Source organism: Thalassophryne amazonica, chromosome 15, assembly GCF_902500255.1.
Source record: "Thalassophryne amazonica chromosome 15, fThaAma1.1, whole genome shotgun sequence".
Taxonomy (NCBI): Eukaryota; Metazoa; Chordata; class Actinopteri; order Batrachoidiformes; family Batrachoididae; genus Thalassophryne; species Thalassophryne amazonica.
The window spans coordinates 2,372,079-2,396,881 of NC_047117.1; the positions used below are offsets into that span (position 1 = coordinate 2,372,079).

Here is a 24,803-nt window from a genome sequence, read left to right on the forward strand (position 1 = left end):
AATACTACAGAGGAGGAATTTACCAGGAATCAAAACACAGAACTCCAACTAAACTCCAATAAAACAAGAAGAAACACAAGAAGAAACGTAGGCTTCAGCACTGCACAAAAATCACAAAGAGCTGATTAGAAAAACCTGATGGACTCATATCTTTATTGTTTCTTGTTTCATAGTAAAATGTATCTGAGGTAAAGTAGAAGAAGCAGTAAGTCCGGTCCAGTAAAGGCCCCAAGGCCTGCCGGTGCCGGTGTCTGTCCCCAGACTCCAGATTGTGAAGCGGATGAGAGGACACCAGTCCATCGCAGGTTACCAGTCCATGGCTGGTACCTATTTCCAGCTGGGTGGACTGAGACGATCAGGAAGTCAAAGTATCTGAGCAGGACTCAAACCCAGATCTACGTACCGGTACCTTACGTCCTAATCCCACTGAGCTACCTGCTGGACAGAGTGACGGGTCTGATCACAAACAATGACCTTTGGTAGACATGATGTCTGGTATGGTGGTCACAGAGTGCTGCAGGTCCCCACATCATTACTATACGGACAGGAAACACTGCAGCGGCCACAATGCGTCTGAACGCCTCGCTGCGGTTGTTCAGCGTGTAAATGAGACTGGCTCATCTCCAAGCTTGGCCTCGGCTCTGAATATGATCCACCGTGTGTCTGAGTCATCAAAAAACTACTGACAGACCCGCCTGAGTGTTTATTCTGCCGGTGCACTGCAGGGAAAAGACAGGTGGAGGACGCCTGAACAGCGCTCAGGGCCAACGATACGAACAACTACATCAAGAAACAAGAGCAGCCCCAGATTTCTGATGTCTGCCAATCCGGATCCAGATCACCTACAAAATTCAAAGGAGTCTTCCACGGGCCTGATATCTATCTGTGGTGCAAATTTGGTGAGAATCCATGAAGTTGTTTTTTTACTCATAATCCTGCTAACAGACAGATGAATAAATACAGTAAATGCCAATGATTTTATTACATCCTTGGCAGATGTAAAAAAAACCTGTTGGTTGGTTGAAGCTCCTTTCACAGTAACACAGTAAATCCTGGCATACACAAGGCAGTGCAACAGTTCACGTGCAGCGTACCACGTGCACTCCTGTGAGCGTGTTGGTCTAACAATGAGGTGCAGCACTGGTGCGTTCATATCTTCCATCAGCAGAATGCGCCAAAAATCAGGACTGAAACACAGCTCACTGAAGCAGCTTCATGAAGCACTTACACTCTGCCTGCACATATCATCACCCCTCACTGCAGTGGTGTCATTAATATGATGGTGTGTTCACGGTGTCTGCAGGAAGTGAAAAAATACACAAGTTCTGTCTGTCAATGACAACTTGAACAATACAACGTGACCACGGCGTTGTTTATTTATCAGGTGAAACGTTTCACGATAAATTTAAACAATGTAACTCATCAGCAGTGACTGAATGAAATTATAAATTATGTGTAAAGTGACAGATGTCTAATCACGCCAAATTTAACTCTATCCAGAATAAAAGTTCACAGAACGTGAACTTTTTTTTACCCCCTGAACAAGTAGAAGGCCTTTTTAAAGATGTTTCTTATGAGAGCAGAAAAACGGTGACCACTCACATCCGATCATCATCATGGCCACTGCAAAGATCTTCTCTCCGTCCGTGTTGGGGGCGATGTTCCCAAAGCCAATGCTGGTCAGGCTGGTCATGGTGAAGTAGAGCGAGGTGATGTAGACTGAGTCCTTGCTCGGCCCCCCCTCCCAGCGGCCAGAGCCCGAGGCGTTGAAGCGGTACGGCGTTCCGACAGTCTCGCCCAGCAGATACAGCCAGCTGTCCAGACGCACCGTGTTGGTGTCCTCGTCAATCACCTCATAGTCTCCAATGCTGTACCAGATGCAGGCCAGCCAATGAGCCGCCAGGCCGAACACGCACACCAGCAGAACCAGCACCGCCGCGCCATATTCAATGTAGTGGTCCAGCTTCCTGGCAACCCGCCCCAGACGCAGCAAGCGGACCACCTTCAGCGAGCTGAAGAGACTGCTGATGCCCTGGAGAGGAAGAAGAACTTTAGCAAACTGTTTAAAGGCGCCGCCACCTTTCAGAGGCGCAAACTGGTCCAACTGGAGCGTTTTCGTCTTGATACAGTGAGACCCAGAAATAACTTCATTAAGGCTTCACGTTAGATAAAACTAAACCTTTTTAAAGTCCTCTAACTGCTAATTACTTGTAGACTAATTAATTATCTCACTGCACGTGTGTTTTTGTGAGCGTCCATCTGGAGCGAGATGTCAGAGACCGTCTGGTGGATTTCCTTCAGTTCTGGTTTCGTGTTAAAACCAAACCGATGATGTCATCATGTAACATTAAGGAACTTTCCACACAGACAAATTATGATCAAAAACCATTCATACGTCAGACTGTAAATTAGAATGTGGACATTTCCTGCCCCCTACTGATTGTTTGAACGTGGCAACATTTAGCAGAGTTTTGTTTGTTTGTTTGTTTGTTTGGGGTGGGGGGGCAGTATGGACTTGATCTGATTCAATGTGTTGATGATTAAAACAGGATTGATGTCTTTGTTCCGCTGTAATGGACTGGAACCCAAAGAAGACCAGATGACACTGAAAGAACCTTTCACTGAACCCAGTTTCAGTCCTGCATCATCTCTGGAAGAACTGGATCCACCTGAGATTTTTTTTTTTACCCCCAAACTGTCTTCTGACACAAACTGTATGAAATGTGTACGAAACATGCGAAACTTGGCTCAAACTTGTACAAAAAAAATCTATGAAACATATTAAACATGTAAAAAATGTGAGTGAAATGTGGATCAAATGTGTATGAAATGTGTACGAAACATGCGAAACATGTATGAAACATGCATCAAACCCGTATCAAACGTGTGAAACATGAAATGTATGAAGCATGTGTGGAACATGAAAAAGAAAAAATTATATAGCACCTTCAACTGCACCACAGACTAAAACAGTTAAATGTGGTCTATTAAACATTAGATCTCTCTCTTCTAAGTCGCTGTTAGTAAATGATATAATAATTGATCAACATATTGATTTATTCTGCCTAACAGAAACCTGGTTACAGCAGGATGAATATGTTAGTTTAAATGAGTCAACACCCCCGAGTCACACTAACTGTCAGAACACTTGTAGCACGGGCCGAGGAGGAGGATTAGCAGCAATCTTCCACTCCAGCTTATTAAATAATCAAAGACCCAGACAGAGCTTTAATTCATTTGAAAGCTTGACTCTTAGTCTTGTCCATCCAAATTGGAAGTCCCAAAAACCAGTTTTATTTGTTATTATCTATCGTCCACCTCGTCGTTACTGTGAGTTTCTCTGTGAATTTTCAGACCTTTTGTCTGACTTAGTGCTTAGCTCAGATAAGATAATTATAGTGAGCGATTTTAACATCCACACAGATGCTGAGAATGACAGCCTCAACACTGCATTTAATCTATTATTAGACTCTATTGGCTTTGCTCAAAAAGTAAATGAGTCCACCCACCACTTTAATCATATCTTAGATCTTGTTCTGACTTATGGTATGGAAATAGAAGACTTAACAGTATTCCCTGAAAACTCCCTTCTGTCTGATCATTTCTTAATAACATTTACATTTACCCTGATGGACTACCCTGCAGTGGGGAATAAGTTTCATTACAATAGAAGTCTTTCAGAAAGCGCTGTAACTAGGTTTAAGGATATGATTCCTTCTTTATGTTCTCTAATGCCATATACCAACACAGTGCAGAGTAGCTACCTAAACTCTGTGAGTGAGATAGAGTATCTCGTCAATAGTTTAACATCCTCATTGAAGACAACTTTGGATGCTGTAGCTCCTCTGAAAAAGAGAGCCTTAAATCAGAAGTGCCTGACTCTGTGGTATAACTCACAAACTCGCAGCTTAAAGCAGATAACCCGTAAGTTGGAGAGGAAATGGCGTCTCACTAATTTAGAAGATCTTCACTTAGCCTGGAAAAAGAGTCTGTTGCTCTATAAAAAAGCCCTCCGTAAAGCTAGGACATCTTACTACTCATCACTAATTGAAGAAAATAAGAACAACCCCAGGTTTCTTTTCAGCACTGTAGCCAGGCTGACAAAGTCAGAGCTCTATTGAGCCGAGTATTCCTTTAACTTTAACTAGTAATGACTTCATGACTTTGCTAATAAAATTTTTATTAGAGAAAAAATTACTCATAACCATCCCAAAGACGTATCGTTATCTTTGGCTGCTTTCAGTGATGCCGGTATTTGGTTAGACTCTTTCTCTCCGATTGTTCTGTCTGAGTTATTTTCATTAGTTACTTCATCCAAACCATCAACATGTCTATTAGACCCCATTCCTACCAGGGTGCTCAAGGAAGCTCTACCATTATTTAATGCTTCGATCTTAAATATGATCAATCTATCTTTATTAGTTGGCTATGTACCACAGGCTTTTAAGGTGGCAGTAATTAAACCATTACTTAAAAAGCCATCACTTGACCCAGCTATCTTAGCTAATTATAGGCCAATCTCCAACCTTCCTTTTCTCTCAAAAATTCTTGAAAGGGTAGTTGTAAAACAGCTAACTGATCATCTGCAGAGGAATGGTCTATTTGAAGAGTTTCAGTCAGGTTTCAGAATTCATCATAGTACAGAAACAGCATTAGTGAAGGTTACAAATGATCTTCTTATGGCCTCAGACAGTGGACTCATCTCTGTGCTTGTTCTGTTAGACCTCAGTGCTGTGTTATGTGTCGACGCGGGTTGAGGAGCGAACCTGCGTCTGACGGAACCCAGCGCTAAAATAACCAGAAAGCGGTTCCAATAACAAAAACAATTTATTTATTCACCCTCTGGTGCATAATAAAGTGTAAAAACTAAAATAGCGTCATTATGGTGGAGTGAAGGCTGGCACGCTCTCCAGCGCCCAAAAGGATCGAAGCCCGGCGCTTCTGGACTCACAATCACCGCCAAACACCCCCCAAGTGGACACGACAAACCGACTCTCTGCGAAGGATAGAAGAGGTGAGGTAAGTCAGCAGTTACAACTAATATCCTTCAAAAGACACACACCATCAGCAACACATTCAGGTCTGTATTTTAAGCTTTATGCAAATGAGCAGCTTCTCACAACAGGTGGAGGATCACTTATCCGCACGCCACAGCAGTGAGAAGCGAGCTGCACAATTCTCATCACAATTCAAATCTACTGCGTAACAAAATACCAAGTTACTATCAACAAGTAGTCAAACAATTAATCACCTCTGATGTGTGCTGACAGCATGTGTCCCTCACCCCTCCTGCTTCACAGGCTCGATGTGTCAAACCCAGGCGCGGTCCTCAGCGTCTCACAAACGAACATCACAAGGTCGAGTTCCCGGCAATTCTGCTTGAATCACACATGACTTAAATGCAGAACGCCATCCAATTATCTGCTTCAGCTGAAAGTCCTTAAGGCTGCACGTGAGCACCATTCACAGGTGCTGCACATGATGTTGATGAGGGTGAAGGACTCTTCAGCCAGCACCTTCTCCACAGACAAATCAGTTTTCATGCCACCTGGAAAGCAAAGAAAAGAAAAGAACACCAAAATGTCCAGCCACACCCCCCAACACACAACAGTACCCCCCCTTTAACGGGAAGCCTCCCGGCGACCGAACAGACCAGGCCCGAGAACAGCACCTCCCTCCGGGGTCCTCGTCAGGAAGCAGACAGCACAACGCTCCCAAGGTCCACCACAGACAGCAGGACAGGGGTCCGCAGCTGGAAGGCCGGCTGGCATCAACAAAAACCCCAAAACAGTCCCCAGTACAATCCAACACACAAGAAAAAACACAAAACCTACCCAAAACCTCCCCAGGGGACCGTCCCATCCAACCCCGGGAAGAAAAGAAAAACACCCAAAGGCAAAAACCCAACACAGCCCCACAAACACAATACAAACATAAATGCATAAAAGAAAAATAACAAACAACCCCCCCAGAACGACCTGCAGAGCCCAACCCCCCCCCCAGAAGGCCTTCACCACCAGTTCCAGGAGGAACAGCCAGAACCAGAATCCCACAAAGGTCCCCAGGTGTACATGGAGCAAACGGCGCCCCCCAGAGGACCGTACCATCAACCCCAGGAGGTACCCTCCCCACAACCCCGGAACCCCAGACCCGGCCACACTTGGCTAGTCGGCCCCAAGCCAATTCCCCCCCAGAGGACCGTCCCATCAACCCTGGAGATGGAACCCGGAAGGAAACAAAACAAAATCAAAATCCAACCCCCGGAGGAATACCAAAAACAACCCCGGGGGGATATAAAACAACCGTAAACCCTGTTACCTTCCCCGGCACCCCGAAAGACCCCAGGTCCCTCCCAGAGCCCCTCGGCGGCTCAATTTTGGCGAACGGCTCAAAACATTAAGCCGGGAAGGGAACAGGAAAAACTAACCCAGCCCCAACCCCAAGGCGCAGCGGAAAACCGGAAATACGTCCGGTGCCCCAACTCAACCATACCCCAGCCTCTCGGGAGGGGTGGAACTACCGAAATGGCGAACGGCAACAGATCGGCCCACCCCTCCGACCTGAGGTATGTTCCCGCTGCACCACACCCCGGCAACACCAATGACGAACGGTACAAAGGCTCACCGAGGCTGGAGTGGAACCGGGCCCTAACCAAACCAAGAAAAACGCCCCTAACACCCCCCCCCCCAGGTGCAGAGATCTTCTGAGAACGCTCAGCGTGACCAACCTGCACCACCCCACAACCCACAAGACGAACGGTCTTGGGGCAAGTGAGGTTGGGGTTAGGGATGTAGGGAAATAAAAAACAACAAAATAAAACGACCCAAAAACCCAAACAGAAAATACCTAAAAACACATAAAAAATACCGATCAAGTGAGCCCAGACGGGCTTCTAACCGCCTAACGTTCACTCCACCAGACACGCCTCTGACTCCCCAAACAAATTATAACCCCTATTCAAAGAAAACAAAACATTAACCCATACAAGTTTTTTTTTTTTTTTGTGTGTGTGTGTTATTTTGCCTGTCCCAGAACACCTGGAGATACGTCACCATTATTTTTCTTGACGCTTATACGTCGGGGCAATACACAGTGGTCTCTGCTTGTCCGAGCTGCATGGGCTCGTCAGCAAGAGGAGCCAGAGGTCCCGTTGGAGGAGCCTCAGTGGGGCGAAGAAGAGGCGGCCCAGATCTGTGTCGGGGAAAGCCCCGAGACGAAAAAACCCGCTCTGATGGCCGCCCTCTCTCGCATCCACGCTCCGTCATCCGATCATCTAGACGAATCACCAACGATATTAGCTCATCTAAATCGTTTGGCTCGTCACGGACTACCAGCTCGTCTTTTAATGACTCATTTAACTCATCTACAAACACTCCTCGTAAAGCTGCGGCGTTCCAACCTGACTGAGCAGAAAAAATCCAGAAGTCCACGGAATACTCCGCCGCACTCCGCCTCCCCTGCCTGAGATTCAGCAACCATTGGGCAACGGTATTCGTTTTCACCGGATGGTCAAAAACCAGTCGGAACTCCCGGGAGAAATCCTTAAAGGATCCTAACAATGGCGAGTTGTTACTCCACAACGCTGTGACCCAAGCTAAGGCGTCACCTCGGAGCAAATTTGTCACATATGAAACACGGCTCCCATCAGAAGAGAAGGAAGCCGGTCGCTGAGCAAAAACCAGAGAACATTGCATCAAAAACGAAGCACAGGCTTCGACGTCTCCCGCATAAGGCTCCGGATGACAAATAATCGGTTCGGACGCCGAATCTCTGGGTGACGGAATTATCTGCACCGGTATCGATGGTGCCGCACCTGGAGCAGCAGGAAGCGGAACGGCTTGCGCTGCAAGCTCCGTAACACGGGCGTCTGTTTGTTTACTTTGGTTTGCGAGAAGCTGTAATTGCTCCCATATTTTCTCCAAGTGTTCTTGAACTTTTTCGGCAAAAGGAACCGCCTCTGCCGCTGGGTCCATTATGGAATGGCCGGGAACTACTGTTATGTGTCGACGCGGGTTGAGGAGCGAACCTGCGTCTGACGGAACCCAGCGCTAAAATAACCAGAAAGCGGTTCCAATAACAAAAACAATTTATTTATTCACCCTCTGGTGCATAATAAAGTGTAAAAACTAAAATAGCGTCATTATGGTGGAGTGAAGGCTGGCACGCTCTCCAGCGCCCAAAAGGATCGAAGCCCAGCGCTTCTGGACTCACAATCACCGCCAAACACCCCTCAGGTGGACACGACAAACCGACTCTCTGCGAAGGATAGAAGAGGTGAGGTAAGTCAGCAGTTACAACTAATATCCTTCAAAAGACACACACTATCAGCAACACATTCAGGTCTGTATTTTAAGCTTTATGCAAATGAGCAGCTTCTCACAACAGGTGGAGGATCACTTGTCCGCACGCCACAGCAGTGAGAAGCGAGCTGCACAATTCTAATCACAATTCAAATCTACTGCGTAACAAAATACCAAGTTACTATCAACATGTAGTCAAACAATTAATCACCTCTGATGTGTGCTGACAGCATGTGTCCCTCACCCTTCCTGCTTCACAGGCTCGATGTGTCAAACCCAGGCGCGGTCCTCAGCGTCTCACAAACGAACATCACAAGGTCGAGTTCCCGGCAATTCTGCTTGAATCACACATGACTTAAATGCAGAACACCATCCAATTATCTGCTTCAGCTGAAAGTCCTTAAGGCTGCACGTGAGCACCATTCACAGGTGCTGCACATGATGTTGATGAGGGTGAAGGACTCTTCAGCCAGCACCTTCTCCACAGACAAATCAGTTTTCATGCCACCTGGAGAGCAAAGAAAAGAAAAGAACACCAAAATGTCCAGCCACACCCCCCAACACACAACATGCTGCTTTTGATACTGTTCACCATAAAATTTTATTACAGAGATTAGAGCATGCCATAGGTATTAAAGGCACTGCGCTGCAGTGCTTTGAATCATATTTATCTAATAGATTACAATTTGTTCATGTAAATGGGGAATCTTCTTCACAGACTAAGGTTAATTATGGAGTTCCACAAGGGTCTGTGCTAGGACCAATTTTATTCACTTTATACATGTTTCCCTTAGGCAGTATTATTAGACGGCATTGCTTAAATTTTCATTGTTACGCAGATGATACCCAGCTTTATCTATCCATGAAGCCAGAGGACACACACCAATTAGCTAAACTGCAGGATTGTCTTACAGACATAAAGACATGGATGACCTCTAATTTCCTGCTTTTAAACTCAGATAAAACTGATGTTATTGTACTTGGCCCCACAAATCTTAGAAACATGGTGTCTAACCAGATCCTTACTCTGGATGGCATTACCCTGACCTCTAGTAATACTGTGAGAAATCTTGGAGTCATTTTTGATCAGGATATGTCATTCAATGCACATATTAAACAAATATGTAGGACTGCTTTTTTGCATTTACGCAATATCTCTAAAATTAGAAAGGTCTTGTCTCAGAGTGATGCTGAAAAACTAATTCATGCATTTATTTCCTCTAGGCTGGACTATTGTAATTCATTATTATCAGGTTGTCCTAAAAGTTCCCTGAAAAGCCTTCAGTTAATTCAAAATGCTGCAGCTAGAGTACTGACGGGGACTAGAAGGAGAGAGCATATCTCACCCATATTGGCCTCTCTTCATTGGCTTCCTGTTAATTCTAGAATAGAATTTAAAATTCTTCTTCTTACTTATAAGGTTTTGAATAATCAGGTCCCATCTTATCTTAGGGACCTCATAGTACCATATCACCCCAATAGAGCGCTTCGCTCTCAGACTGCAGGCTTACTTGTAGTTCCTAGGGTTTGTAAGAGTAGAATGGGAGGCAGAGCCTTCAGCTTTCAGGCTCCTCTCCTGTGGAACCAGCTCCCAATTCAGATCAGGGAGACAGACACCCTCTATACTTTTAAGATTAGGCTTAAAACTTTCCTTTTTGCTAAAGCTTATAGTTAGGGCTGGATCAGGTGACCCTGAACCATCCCTTAGTTATGCTGCTATATGGGGGTTCCCATGATGCACTGAGTGTTTCTTTCTCTTTTTGCTCTGTATGCACCACTCTGCATTTAATCATTAGTGATTGATCTCTGCTCCCCTCCACAGCATGTCTTTTTCCTGGTTCTCTCCCTCAGCCCCAACCAGTCCCAGCAGAAGACTGCCCCTCCCTGAGCCTGGTTCTGCTGGAGGTTTCTTCCTGTTAAAAGGGAGTTTTTCCTTCCCACTGTCGCCAAGTGCTTGCTCACAGGGGGTCGTTTTGACCGTTGGGGTTTTTACGTAATTATTGTATGGCTTTGCCTTACAATATAAAGTGCCTTGGGGCAACTGTTTGTTGTGATTTGGCGCTATATAAATACAATTGATTGAATTGATTGATTGAACATGTAAGAAATGTGTTTGAAAGGTTTACAAAATGGGTAGGAAACACATATGGACTGTGTGTGAAATGTGTCGGCTGCTGTCCGTCAGTGGAAAAAAGACGGATTATGAAACATCAATACAAAACGATGTCAAAATTCACCGAAATAGATTTTGATAGAAGTCAGAACAGGTCCTGTGTGAACTGTGGCGCTGATGGACCAGATGTCCGCCTGGATCCAGCTGTGTTGGATTTCAGGACATGCAGCAGCGTTCATGGTCCCAGACCTGATCTGAGTCCAACAATGATCAAAGATTCATCTCAAAATGAAATAATTTTCATTTAATGTTTGGATTAGATCCGTTCACTTTGAGTAACGGTGTCAACAAACCAACGAAGGAGCTCAGAGACCGAAGTCTTTAAGTTCAGAACATTGGAAGTTGATGTTGGAGAGTCTTCTGAAGTACTAAGAGGTTAGAATCCTCGGAGTTCTTAAGTTCCTGGACTGAGGCCAAGTAGGCGGAGTCAGCCAGCTTGACTTCAGCCTGTGATCTCGACAAACGCTGTACGACTCGTTTCTGTTTAACGTTTCATCTGAGTCCACGCTGGTTTTTTTCTGGGGGAGATGAAGCTCTTGGGTCTGGCTGGAGATCTGGTTCATCTGTAAACTGGTCTGTGGCTCTGCATCATGGCGTTCCAAATGGACGAGGATCCTCCATCCCACTCAGACTGCAGCTCTGACATTTAAATGTGTGAGAGTCTGCAGTTTATGACATTTCAGCACTTTGTGTGACCTTCGTCTGTGCACCCACTGGAAATCAAAACGGCCACATGCACACGCGTGCACGCTGCACACGGAGGCCAGGACCCCTCGCTGATGACGTTTCAAAGCCTGCAGGATTCAGCAGCTTCAGTTTTCATCCGCGACATTTGAAAAGTGACCCAAACATAAAACAAGTTTGACATCAACCCCACAGTGACCGAGCCAGTTGCTTCATTTGGGAAGTGAAGCTGTAATATCACTTTTTCATGTCCCGTACCAATACCAGAACCCTCAGTATCTGTCGATACGGTCTTCCTCGTCTTAAAACAACTCATCTGTTAATAAATACATTTGTCTGGATGTACTTTTGCTAATGGCACCATCCAACAAAGCATCAACAAATTCTGCTGCCAGGAAGGAAAAACACACACAGATCCAACAACACGACTCAGATCTGCAACACGAGACTCGGTTCGGATCAGATATTGTCTTATTTCCCAGTTGGACGTGTCTGGAAGAACTAATGAGGAAGACAACCATCATTCTCTCCAGATGCCAGAAACCACCTCAGCTGGCTGCTATCCATGTGATGAAGCAGCAGCTCTACTCAGAGTCCCTCCTGGATTGTCAAGCTTCTCACCCTGAACAAGAGTCTAAGCCCAGATACCTGACAGAGGAACCTCATTTCTGCTACTTGTATCTGTGATCTTATTCTTTTGGTCATTACCCAAAAGTTCATGTCCATAGGTGAGGACAGGAGCATAAGTCAGAGTCTCGCCTTCTGGTCACGACGGTCCAGTACAGCATCGATAAAACATCAGACTCTGCCCAAATCATCTGTCAATCTCACACCCCAACTTACCCCCTCTTGTGAACAAGACCCAACTCCTCCACCTGGAGCAGTAACTCTCCCCTGACCCACAGGGGACAGTCCACTGTTTTCTGACAGAGGACCAGATTTGAAGGTGCTGATTCATGTCCCAGTGGCTTCACACTCACACCTCAAACCTGCTCAGTGAACATCAGAGGTCACCACCTGATGAAGTCAACAGAACCACATCATCTGCAAAAAGCAGAGACGAAACTTTGAGGTCACCAAACTGGACACCCTCCGGCCCCTGACTGCACCTTCAAATCCTGTCCATGAGCATCAGGACCAAGACTGGAGACAAGGGACAGCACTGGCGGAGTCCAACACCCGGTCAGGCTTCCCGTTGAAGAATCTGTCACAATAAGAGCCGCTAATGTGCCCTTCAGCAGCAAGATCTTTCATCTCTGCAGCGCTCGCCGTGTGCAGTCTTGTTTCACACAGCAGCTCACTGACGTGTGTGTGTGTGTGTGTGTGTGTGCGTGTCTGCTCCCAGCTGCATGTTAAAATCATTCATTCAGAGAACGTTTATTATTTTGTAGACAAATTATACATAATTTGTGTCCATAAATCATAAATTAATACTGATGACATTTTAGTCATAAAATATTCATGTTGAATTTTATCCTTGTTTATGGTGAAATGACCAATTTTCAAGATTGCAAATTTGAAATCACATTAATGAATCTGAGGATTAATTTAGTCATTTCTGAGTCAAAAAATTCAAAGTGAATTTCTGAAAGTGAAAATAAATTTGTAGTGTGTAGAAATTATTTTTGACACCCCCCCCCCACCCCACACACACACAGAGTTTCATTGTAATGTGAATCATCAGTGAAGCTTGTTTGTTTCCAAAAATAGATCACGAAACTAAAAGTTGCGATTAGAAAAGTCGCCGACTTTGATGTACGATTCGCCACTGACCTCGTCGACATTCTCGAAGGCGTTGATGACATCATAAGGCAGACAGGACAACAGGTCTATAACGAACCACGTCTTGACGTAGTTCATGCGGATGAGTTTGGGGTCGGAGATGACCTCACCGGCCGGGCCCACGAAGGTGGTGTGGAAGTTGAGCACAATGTCGACCAGGAAGATGACGTCCACGATACTGTCCACCACCAGCCAGGTCACGTTGTTCTGCTTGGTCTTAAAGGAGACATTGTAGGGCACCATGATGGCGGTGTAGAAGGTCAGGATGAGGATGACCCAGTCCCATGTGGTCTTGAAAAGGCAGTAGTGCAGAATGATGTGCGGCGGCGTTTTTGGCGTTTCCTGCTTGTACTGGGGCAGAATGTCGGATCCCAGCTGCAGAACCTGAGACAGCGAACAGCTTAGACTCAGACACGAATTCTTTCTGATCACTGCTGTTTCTGCAGAAGAAGAAAACCTTGATTATCATGGACAAAAAATAATGCCTTTAATCAATAACAACCTCATAAAAACAGCACAATATTTACTGGACGTTGAATAAAAATCTATTTAAAACTGCTGCACATTTATAAATATGACAAAATGACTCTAACAGAGCAGCGCAGTCTGGTTTGAACCCCTGCATGATATCACGGGATTTGATCACTTGCAGGGACAACCTGCACAAACACAGCGTCACTTCTAACGGCTGCACGCTCCCACGTGGCCGAGTTCATGCAAAAGTCTGACAGTAAATCAAATAAAAACCACATCATCTAAAAACAACTCAGGAAAGTTTTTTTTTCTGGTGTCTGGACTCTGAAGCAGTCTAACTTTAAATGACGTTGAGCTGTGAGGCGTCACAACAAAGTAGGAATGCTAGTGCAGCATCAGTCCGTTACCACGGCAACAGCTGAATATGTTAGTTCCACCTGTCGTTATCTGGGTGGATAAATGTTGAGATTAGTCACAGCCAGTTTTAGCTGTCACTTCTTCTTCTGCAGGTTTCTGATGTGCACAGAGGTCATTTGCTGAAGAGAAACAAACACACTTCAATCAGCAACATCCATGACTGAAGGGCCATGGTTTCAGAAAGTACAGAAGAAAAGAAAAAAAAACGTAAGTTTAAAACCACGTTCCTGAGTGACGGACGCAAAGAACTCAGTTACAAAAGAGCTCTGTACCACAGCGCCACCAAGTGCTCCAGGCTGATGTGCAGTGTTCATGTCATTAGAGGACTCTGGAGGCAGCAGGAAGTCCATCACAGAGTCCCTGTTGAGTAAAACCAGGACCTAAAGCACCTTAAACACTCACTTGTTGTTTGGTTACTGACTCCATGCTGAGTGACGACTCTTCTTCTGAAGGTGAAAATGTTTTTCTGCTCTGTCACTGGGAATCATTTTCCACGTCTGAAACACTGCAGCTTTTAGAAATTAATGAGAAGCCTCTGCTCAGGTCCGTTCCAGCCATGTTAAGAAGCTGCTGAGATCTCTGACAGACATGGATTTGGTGGGAAGCGGGTCTTACCTCTGCCAGGCGTGAGTGCTTGTGGACGTTCTCGCCTTTATGCACCGCTGGCGCGAGCTGCTGGAGAACTCCTCGACTGCTGGTTAGCGCTCGGGTCAGACGGGCAAATTTACCCCAACCTGGCAACAAGATACAGGTAGGACGAGAACATCGACCAAAAGAACTGAATCCACCTGTTTCAGTCCACAAACATGTTCTGTGCTCGATATGAATGTTTGTGTGTTTTTTTTGTGTTTTTCAATTTTTTTTAAATCAGTTCTGTTTTTTATAATGGAATTTTATCCATCAGCTGAACCTGACATTTTGTTGAATTTGGCAGTAAGAATCCAGATCTCCAAACACCATCACTGAACAGAAATAACATCATAACATTGAAAGCATAAAAGGTTCCAGGAAAGTTCTTCAAAGAGCAACAAGTTAACGTTCTATGATGTCATTTACATATTCTTAAAACATGGAATCAAATATTCCCTGAAATCACAGTGGCAGAACTTTGTGGAATGTTGTGGGAATAATCTCTGCTAGTCTGCTCAGATCTAAGTGATGAACCCTGGTGCAGATGATCTGGTTTTGTAAAACACCATTTTACTTCTTGAATCACATCGGTAGTCAATTGTGCATCTGGACTGCTGATCCTGTTTTTCCCTAATTCCCCCCATTGTAAATCAGTGTGCTGGTGAGAAGGCTCCGCCCCGTTTGCATTGCATTGTTGCTTACTGCCCACCTTTGGAAGACTCGTCCTCAATCGGTTGCTTGAAGGCAGTGATGTCACTGAAGGTGCACAGAAACAGGACAACTTTATCCTGTTCATTCCGGATCGGTGCAATCTTTACAAAAAACCACACCGGCAGACCTGCGGCACAAAGACAGGAAGTCAGTTTAATGTTCTTGACAGTAGACCACAGAAGAAATCCGAGAAGCTTCAAAGAGTCCATAAGGGTTTTCAGAATGTGTCACTGTTTTGCCAGTACTCTTCTGGGTACTGAAACTGTTCAGGGTACTGGAACTGCCCAATTCCAAGTCTATTTAGACATCCTAAAATCACCCAGACTAGATCGTCCATGACATGAGGGTGGGCCTGAAAGACTTTAGGACCATGTAGGTCACACATGATGTTTTCAGGAGACCCACAAAGTACCAAAGGCGGTTCTTTTCCAGACAGGACAACCACTTCATCTGTGTGTAATCATACATGAAGTTCACGATACAACACATATCACAACTATTATGGTATTCAAGCAACAGGAAACACTGAATATGAAACAAATTATCCTCAACTATGAACTCTGATCCCGTACATTAAGCTGCCTGACAGAGTAACATTTTCCGATGTCTGATGTCCGGTAGGCCTGTCTCAACAATCAACTTGAGCTCTGTCTTTCAGCTGTCAGAAGCTGGTTCTCTAAGATATTTTTTCCTGCTTCACTCTGCAAAGACTGAACTGATGATCACTGCACCTCAGAATTTACATCATCTATTTGAAAATGTTCCTCTTTCTCTGGATGATTGTGTGGTTCATTGCAGTGAAAAAATGAAAACTCTTGGGGTTATATTTGACCAGACTCTTATGTTTGAGAAACACATCAAGGAGGTGTCAAAGGTGTCCTTCTTTCATCATAGAAGGGTTGCCAAGATTAGATCAATCCTGTGTGACAGGGCTGCAGAAGTCCTCATTCATGTTTTTGTGACATCTTGCCTGGACGACTGCGATGTGCTTCTGTCAGGGCTCCCGAAGAAAAGCTTTTGTGCCTTGCAGATGGTTTAAAATGCTGCTGCTCATATCCTGACAGGAGCTGGGAAATATGAGCACGTTACCCTGGTGTGGACCTCGCTCCACTGGCTTCCTTGTCAGTTTCGCACTGATTTTAAGGTGCTTTTATTAACTTATAAAATTGTAAATGGACTTGCACCTTCTTACCTTAAGGATCTTGTGAACACTTATACACCTTCCCGCAACCTCCATTCTCAGGGAACTGGTCTTTTGGTTGTTCCGTAGGTCATGAAAAAGACTGTGGGAGAACAAGCTTTTTCTTTTTGGGCACCAAAGCTGTGGAACAATCTTCCTGTGGACATTCAACTGGACGTTTTTAAAGCACAGGTAAAGACCCACTTATTTATGCTTTGTTATTGTTCTTGAGGTTTTTTTTTTTTTTTTTATAATTTTAACTAATTGTTGTCTTGTATTTTACTGTCTGTGTTTTGTTTTTACTGCCTGTACAGCACTTTGATTGAAAGTGCTTTATAAATAAAATTATTATTCTGATATTATTATTTATATATCAGCTTATCATTCGATACATAAATCATTTTGCTGGCGTCAATATATCTCCCTTTAAGTGCACATTTATTGTCGCCAACGGTCCAGTGAGTCATGTTGCTTCTTTTGTCCCCCTCAGCCTGCCGTCTGCAGGAGGCGGAGCTATGGGCTGTGAGTGAACGGCGTGCAGCAGTAAACAGCCGGTTGAGTCGACTGCAGAAAGTTCTGAGGAGTCCGAGGACTTAGTTTCAAAGCCAAACTCTACAACTCCAGTGTGGCAACATTTGGGACTGAAGTTGAGTGAGTGAGGAGAACCTGACGCCTGCAGTCTGCGAGTGCGCTGCAGAACAGAGAACGAGATTTTTAATTGGTTCAGCGGGTCCACGCCATCAAACAGCAACACAGACGCACACTATTGATGACCTACAAGAGACTTACTACATATTTAGAGTGAAGCAGTGTGTCTGTGTATTTTTTAAAACCACACCGCACGGCATGTGGATCCCTGCAGCAGAAATCACAGGCTGCTCACAGACGACGGCAGAGGAAGCACACGTGAACCAATTTTAAATGGCTAATCAAAGAGCCTTTATTGGGCTGATTGTTATCGGATTCGATCAGAGTTTTCATTGATTCATTAACAGGGCATACCGATGATTTATCAATTCGGCTTGTGATTAAATCAACGTGGAAAAGCTTCACAGACCCACACAAGGCCTTTTTAACAGGCTGCATTCACAATGTGCGCATGCTGCTTCTCAACTCTGTGATTTGTTTCTGCAAATACATCAAAATGAACACAGTTATCACTTTAAAAACAAGTGGACAATAATATCTCAATATTATTGATATATCAACAAAATGGCCTACCGACTGGGCAACATTTAGAAGTTCACAGGGGAACACGTTTCAGCATCTGACTGAGGCATCTGACATCTTGACTGAGGAACATTCCAGTGTATTGACTGAGGAATGTTCTGACGTATTGACTGAGGAACATGTCAACGTCTTGACTGAAGAACATTCCAGTGTATTGACTGAGGAATGTTCTGACGTATTGACAGAGGAACATGTCAACGTCTTGACAGAGGAACATGTCAACGTCTTGACAGAGGAACATGTCAACGTCTTGACTGAGGAACCTTCTGACGCATTGACTGAGGAACATGTCAACATCTTGACAGAGGAACATTCCAGTGTATTGACTGAGAGGAATGTTCTGACGTATTGACTGAGGAACGTTCTGACGTGTTGACTGAGGAACATGTCAACGTCTTGACAGAGCAACATGTCAACGTCTTGACTGAGGAACGTTCTGACACATTGACTGAGGAACATGTCAACATCTTGACAGAGGAGCGAGTCAACATCTTGACTGAGGAACATGTCAATGTCTTGACAGAGGAGGGTGTCATCATCTTGACTGAGGCACATTTTGATGTATCAACTGAGGATCATTTCAAAGTATTGACTGAGGAACACCTCAACATCTTGACAGAGGAGGGTGTAAATGTATTGACAGAGGAACGTTCCGACGCCTTGACTGAGAAACCTTGCAACGTCTTGACTGAGGAACGTTTTGACGTCTTGACTGAGGAATGTTTTGACGTCTTGACTGAGAAACTTTGCAACGTCTTGACTGAGGAACGTTGCAACGTCTTGACTGAGGAACGTTTTGATGTATTGACTGAGAAACGTTCCGACACATTGACAGAGGAAGGTGTCAACGTCTTGACTGAGGAATGTTGTAACGTCTTGACTGAGGAACGTTGCAACGTCTTGACTGAGGAACGTTTCAATGCCTTGACTAAGGAACGTTTCGACGTCTTGACTGTGGAATGTTGCAACATCTTCACTGAGGAACATTTAGATGTATTGACTGAGGAACGTTCTGACGTCTTGACAGACGAGTGTGCCATCATCTTGACTGAAGAACGTTCTGACGTATTGACTAAGGAACATTCTAACGTATTGACCAAGGAGCGTTTCAACATCTTGACTGAGGAACATTTCGACATATTGACTGAGGAACTTTTCAAGGTCTTGACTAAGGAACGGAGCGTGTCAATGTCTTGACTGAGGAACGTTCTGACGTATTGACTAAAGAATGTTTCAATGTCTTAACTGAGGAAGGTTTCAATGTTTTGACTAAGGAACGTTGCAACATCTTGTCTGAGGAACATTTCAACGTATTGACTGAGGAACGTTTCAATAGCTTGACTGAGGAACATTCTGACGTATTGACTGAAGAACGTTTCGACATCTTGACTGAGAAAGGTTCTGACGTATTGACTGAGGAACATTTCGACGTCTTGACTGAGGAAGGTTCTGATGTATTGACTGTGCAACGTTCTGACATCTTGACAGAGGAGCGTGTCAATGTGTTGACTGAGGAACATTTTGGCGTATTGACTGAGGAACAGACTAAGGACAGTTCAGAACCTCCATGACCAGTAAAAGATCAAGGACTGAGACGTCGCCCGGTATGGCGGAGCCGGGGTCCCACCCTGGAGCCAGGCCTGGGGTTGGGGCTTGCGCGCGAGCGCCTGGTGGTCAGGCCTTAGCCCATGGGGCCCGGCTGGGCTCAGCCTGAAAGAGTGACGTGGGCCCGCCCTCCTGTGGGTTCACCACCTGCAGAGGGGGCCATGGGGGTCGGGTGCAGAGAGGATTGGGTGGCGGTCGAGGGCAGGGTGGCCCGGCGGCCCGGTCCATGCTCACAGCCCCTGGCTGTTGGGATGTGGAATGTCACCTCGCTAGGGGGGAAGGAGCCTGAGCTTGTGCGGGAGTTTGAGAAATACCGACTAGAGATAGTTGGGCTCACCACGCACAGCTTGGGCTCTGGTACCCAACTCCTGGAGAGGGGCTGGACGCTTCATTTTTCTGGCGTCGCCCACGGGGAGAGGCGGAGAGCTGGGGTCACATTGCTTATTGCTCCCCAGCTCAGTCGCCAAGTGTTGGAGTTCACTCCGGTGAACGAGAGGGTCGCGTCCCTACGCCTTCGGGTCAGGGACAGGTCTCTCACCGTTGTCTTGGCCTACGGGCCGAGCAGCAGTGCAGAGTACCCGACCTTCCTGGAGTCCCTGGGAGGGGTACTAGATAGCGCTCCGACTGGGGACTCCATTGTTCTCCTGGGTGATTTCAACGCCCACGTGGGCGGCGACAGTGAGACCTGGAGGGGGGTGATCGGGAAGCACGGCCTCCTCGATCTGAACCCGAGTGGTGTTCAGTTGTTGGACTTCTGTGCTAGTCACAGATTGTCCATCATGAACACCATGTTCGAGCACAAGGGGGTTGATGAGCCGGAGGTCGATGATCGACTTTGTAGTTGTATCATCTGACCTTCGGCCACGTGTCTCGGACACTCGAGTGAAGAGAGGGGCAGAGCTGTCGACTGATCACCACCTGGTGGTGAGTTGGATCCGCTGGGAGGGTAGGAAGCCAGTCAGACCTGGCAGCCCCAAACGTATCGTGAGGGTCTGCTGGGAACGACTGACGGAACCCTCTGTCAGTGAGGTCTTCAACTCCCACCTCCGGAAGAGCTTCTCCCAGATCCCGGGGGAGGTTGGAGACATGGAGTCCGAGTGGACCATGTTCTCCACCTCCATTGTCGATGCGGCTGCTCGTAGCTGTGGTCGCAAGGTCTCTGGTGCCTGTCGCGGCGGCAATCCCCAAACCCAGTGGTGGACGGTGGAAGTAAGGGATGCCGTCAAGCTGAAGAAGAAGTCCTACTTATCTTTGTTGGTAGATGGGACCCTAGAGGCAGCTGACAGGTACCGGCAGACCAAGTGTGCCGCAGCCCGTGCGGTTGCAGAGGCAAAAACTCGGGTCTGGGAGGAGTTCGGGGAGGCTATGGAGGAGGACTGTCGGTCGGCCTTGAAGAGATTCTGGCAAACCGTCCGACGTCTCGGGAGGCGGAAGCAGCTCTCCACCAGCACTGTTTACGGTGCGGGTAGTGAGCTGTTGACCCTGACTGGGGATGTTGTCGGGCGGTGGAAGGAGTACCTCGAGGATCTCCTCAATCCCATCGTCACATCTTCCGAAGAGGAAGCAGAGACTGGGGACTCAGAGGCGGACTCATCCATTACTCAGGCCGAAGTCACCGAGGTGGTTAGAAAGCTCCTCGGTGGCAAGGCTCCTGGGGTGGATGAAATCCGTCCTGAGTACCTTAAGTCTCTGGATGTTGTGGGGCTGTCTTGGCTGACACTCCTCTGCAACATCGCGTGGCGATCGGGGACAGTGCCTCTGGATTGGCAGACCGGGGTGGTGGTCCCTCTGTTTAAGAAGGGGGACCGAAGGGTGTGTTCCAACTATAGGGGGATCACACTCCTCAGCCTCCCCGGTAAGGTCTATTCCAGAGTATTGGAGAGGAGAATTCAACCGATGGTCGAACCTCGGATTCAGGAGGAGCAGTGTGGTTTTCGGCCTGGTCGCGGCACACTGGACCAGCTCTACATGCTCCATCGGGTGCTCCAGTGTTCATGGGAGTTTGCCCAACCAGTCCACATGTGTTTTGTGGATCTGGAGAAGGCGTTCGACCGTGTCCCTCTGGGCACCCTGTGGGGAGTGCTCCGGGAGTACGGGGTCCGGGGTCCTTTGTTAAGGGCTATCCGGTCCCTGTACGACCGCAGCAGGAGCTTGGTTCGCATTGCCGGTAGTAAGTCAAACCTGTTTCCAGTGCACGTTGTCCTCCGCCAGGGCTGCCCTTTGTCACCGGTACTGTTCATTATTTTTATGGACAGAATTTCTAGGCGCAGCCAGGGTGTAGAGGGGGTCTGGTTTGGGAACCACAGAATCTCGTCTCTGCTGTTTGCGGACGATGTGGTTCTGTTGGCTTCATCAAATCAGGACCTTCAGCGTGCACTGGGCGGTTTGCAGCCGAGTGTGAAGCGTCTGGGATGAAAATCAGCACCTCCAAATCCGAGGCCATGGTTCTTGACCGGAAAAAGGTGCTTTGCCCTCTTCAGGTCGGTGGAGTGTCCTTGCCTCAAGTGGAGGAGTTTAAGTATCTCGGGGTCTTGTTCACGAGTGAGGGACGGATGAAGCGTGAGATCGATAGACGGATCGGTGCAGCATCTGCAGTGATGCGGTCGCTGAATCGGACCGTCGTGGTGAAGAGAGAGCTGAGTAGGGGGGCAAAGCTCTCGATTTACTGATCGATCTACGTTCCGATCCTCACCTATGGTCATGAGATTTGGCTCATGACCGAAAGAACGAGACCGCGAGTGCAAGCGGCCGAGATGAGTTTCCTCTGCAGGGTGGCTGGGCGCTCCCTTAGAGATAGGGTGAGGAGCTTGGTCACTCGGGAGGAGCTCGGAGTCAAGCCGCTGCTCCTCCACGTCGAAAGGAGTCAGTTGAGGTGGCTCGGGCATCTTTTCCGGATGCCCCCTGGACGCCTCGCTGGAGAGGGGTTCCGGGCACATCCCACTGGGAGGAGGCTCCGGGGAAGACCCAGGACACACTGGAGGGACTACATCTCTCAGCTGGCTTGGGAACACCTTGGGGTTCCCCCGGAGGAGCTGGGGGAGGTGTGTGTGGATCGGGAGGTCTGGGCAGCTTTGCTTGAGCTGCTGCCCCCGCGACCCGACTCCGGATAAAGCGGAAGAAAATGGATGGATGGATAGATGACTGAGGAACATGTCAATGTCTTGACAGAGGAGGGTGTCATCGTCTTGACTGAGGCACATTTTGATGTATCAACTGAGGATCATTTCAAAGTATTGACTGAGGAACACCTCAACGTCTTGACAGAGGAGGGTGTAAATGTATTGACAGAGGAACGTTCCGACGTCTTGACTGAGAAACCTTGCAACGTCTTGACTGAGAAACCTTGCAACGTCTTGACTGAGGAACGTTACGACGTCTTGACTGAGGAACGTTCCGACATATTGACAGAGGAAGGTGTCAACGTCTTGACTGAGGAACGTTGCAACATCTTGACTGAGGAACGTTTCAATGCCTTGACCAAGGAACGTTTTGACGTCTTGACTGTGGAATGTTGCAACATCTTCACTGAGGAACATTTAGATGTATTGACTGAGGAACATTCTGACTTCTTGATTGAGGAATGTTCTGACGTATTGACTGAGGAACATTTCGACGTATTGACAGAAGAGTGAGTCAATGTCTTGACTAAGGAATATTGAAACATCTTGACTGAGGAACATTTTAATGTATTGACCGAGGAACATTTCAGTGTATTGACTGAGGAACATGTCAACATCTTGACAGAGGAGGGTGTAAACATCTTATCGGAAGCTACAGCTAACCGATAACTTTCAGTATTGTCTCCGGTACACTTACAACAATTTCTGTCTTTGTGCGCCCTGCCCACTGCTGGATACAGCCGTGCCACCATGTGGTAGAGGTCTTGGAAAATAAAGCAGTTTTGACTTATGGTTTTGATTTTAAAAAAATTTAAAAAATAACTCCATTAATATCAATTCTGTCATTTGTAAGATAAAATATAACACATATCTTTTCATTTTAAATAATGCACTAATTCTGAAGTTTTGTAACAAAGACAGATGCCAAAGGGATTATGGGTAAATGAGCCTCCATTAACACTGATGGGTTGACGCATTCATTCTATGTAAAAACCAACACATTAATGTGACGTGGCGTGTGTGTTGTATTTAACTATAAATGTGCTTTTGTAAAATATGCCATTTTATTCATATGTTAAAAAAAGCCATTTCCAAAAGCCAAAAGTTGTGATTTTTCAACCGTCTGATATAACCAGGGTCAAAATGCATAGAACACTGCCATCTACTGGTGCCCAGGCACTCAGACCCTTACCCATAATCCTTTGCGTACCAGGTTTTTTTTTTCACGCGCCAGAAAGTTGCTGCTGTTTAAACAACAGAATCCAAGACGACAATTGTAAATGAACATTATACAACCAAAATGTACATTTTTAGTTCTTTAGCTGCTGCAAGAGGCTGCAACAACTCTCAGTCGTGCAAAGGATTATAGGATATCTCAATACTTAGGGTGAATAATGCCATGAACACTACTGGCCAGTAGATGGCAGTAGAGACTGTGAAAACTTGCCAAAACAAGTATTCCAAATTATCCGTGTGCTACGTTTAATCTGTGTGGAGAAGCAACCTGAGCTTCTTCTGGCATTTTTACCTAAAACAAACACAATAGCAATGTCTATAAACCCAGAGAATATATTCTCACGAGAGTTTTAGGCACAATATCAAATCAAATCAAATCAATTTTATTTATATAGCGCCAAATCACAACAAACAGTTGCCCCAAGGCGCTTTATATTGTAAGGCAAAAGCCATACAATAATTACAGAAAAACCCCAACGGTCAAAACGACCCCCTGTGAGCAAGCACTTGGCGACAGTGGGAAGGAAAAACTCCCTTTTAACAGGAAGAAAACTCCAGCAGAACCAATATACAAAGAGTTTAATGTTGTTGTCCGTGTGGAGCCTGATCAGAGCGTCCCAAATGCATTTCTCCTGTCGTGAAAGTACTGACATTACCCATAATGCACCTGGACACAGCATGTCCACACTAAAACCTTCAAAATTAGTGCAGTACTTTAAGGCTAAAACATATAGCTGATGTTTTCACTTCAGAAGTGACGTTAATTTAAATAACATGTCCGAAATTAGTTTGGTTAAAATTTTAACCATAAGTTAAAACTATATGCCTCTGGATGACTTGGGTGATATTGCCGGTGAGTTAGTACGGTGTCAAGAGCAATTATCTTGTGACCAGCTCTTCTCTGACTGCAGAGGATAGCGCAGTTTCTCCTGAATCCATCTCTCTCCTGTTTACAGAGAACAGGGTTGTTTAGCTACTACAAAACATTTAACAGGTAAGTGCTAAAGTCTTTGATATCAGACTTAACAAATGTTTTTAACTAATTAAGATTTATTCACTTCAACTACAAAAACATGTTAGCGATCTAAAATTTATCAGACCAAAATTTATCGGAAGATAACTGGTCCAATGATGGTTTCAAAGTTATCTGAAAAGGTAGTCTGAAAACATTAGCTTTGATGGTTAGCGGATTAGCGGAACTGTGCCCGCCACTGCTAAGGAACAGTCTGACATATTGATGAAGGAATGTTTCAACATATTGA

At 46.0% G+C, this 24,803-nt stretch overlaps 1 protein-coding gene across 1 annotated transcript in view; it reads right to left on the reverse strand.

The window, feature by feature from the left end:
• Window positions 1-24,803, reverse strand: part of kcnh1b (potassium voltage-gated channel, subfamily H (eag-related), member 1b) — a 64,287-nt gene that overhangs the window by 34,517 nt on the left and 4,967 nt on the right. Inside the window, exons 4-7 of the mRNA XM_034189260.1 lie at window positions 15,170-15,298; window positions 14,446-14,564; window positions 12,931-13,323; window positions 1,603-2,032 (exon numbers count right to left, since the gene is read on the reverse strand). Coding sequence (XP_034045151.1) covers window positions 1,603-2,032; window positions 12,931-13,323; window positions 14,446-14,564; window positions 15,170-15,298 — 1,071 coding nt within the window. The remainder of the gene's footprint in view (window positions 1-1,602; window positions 2,033-12,930; window positions 13,324-14,445; window positions 14,565-15,169; window positions 15,299-24,803) is intronic.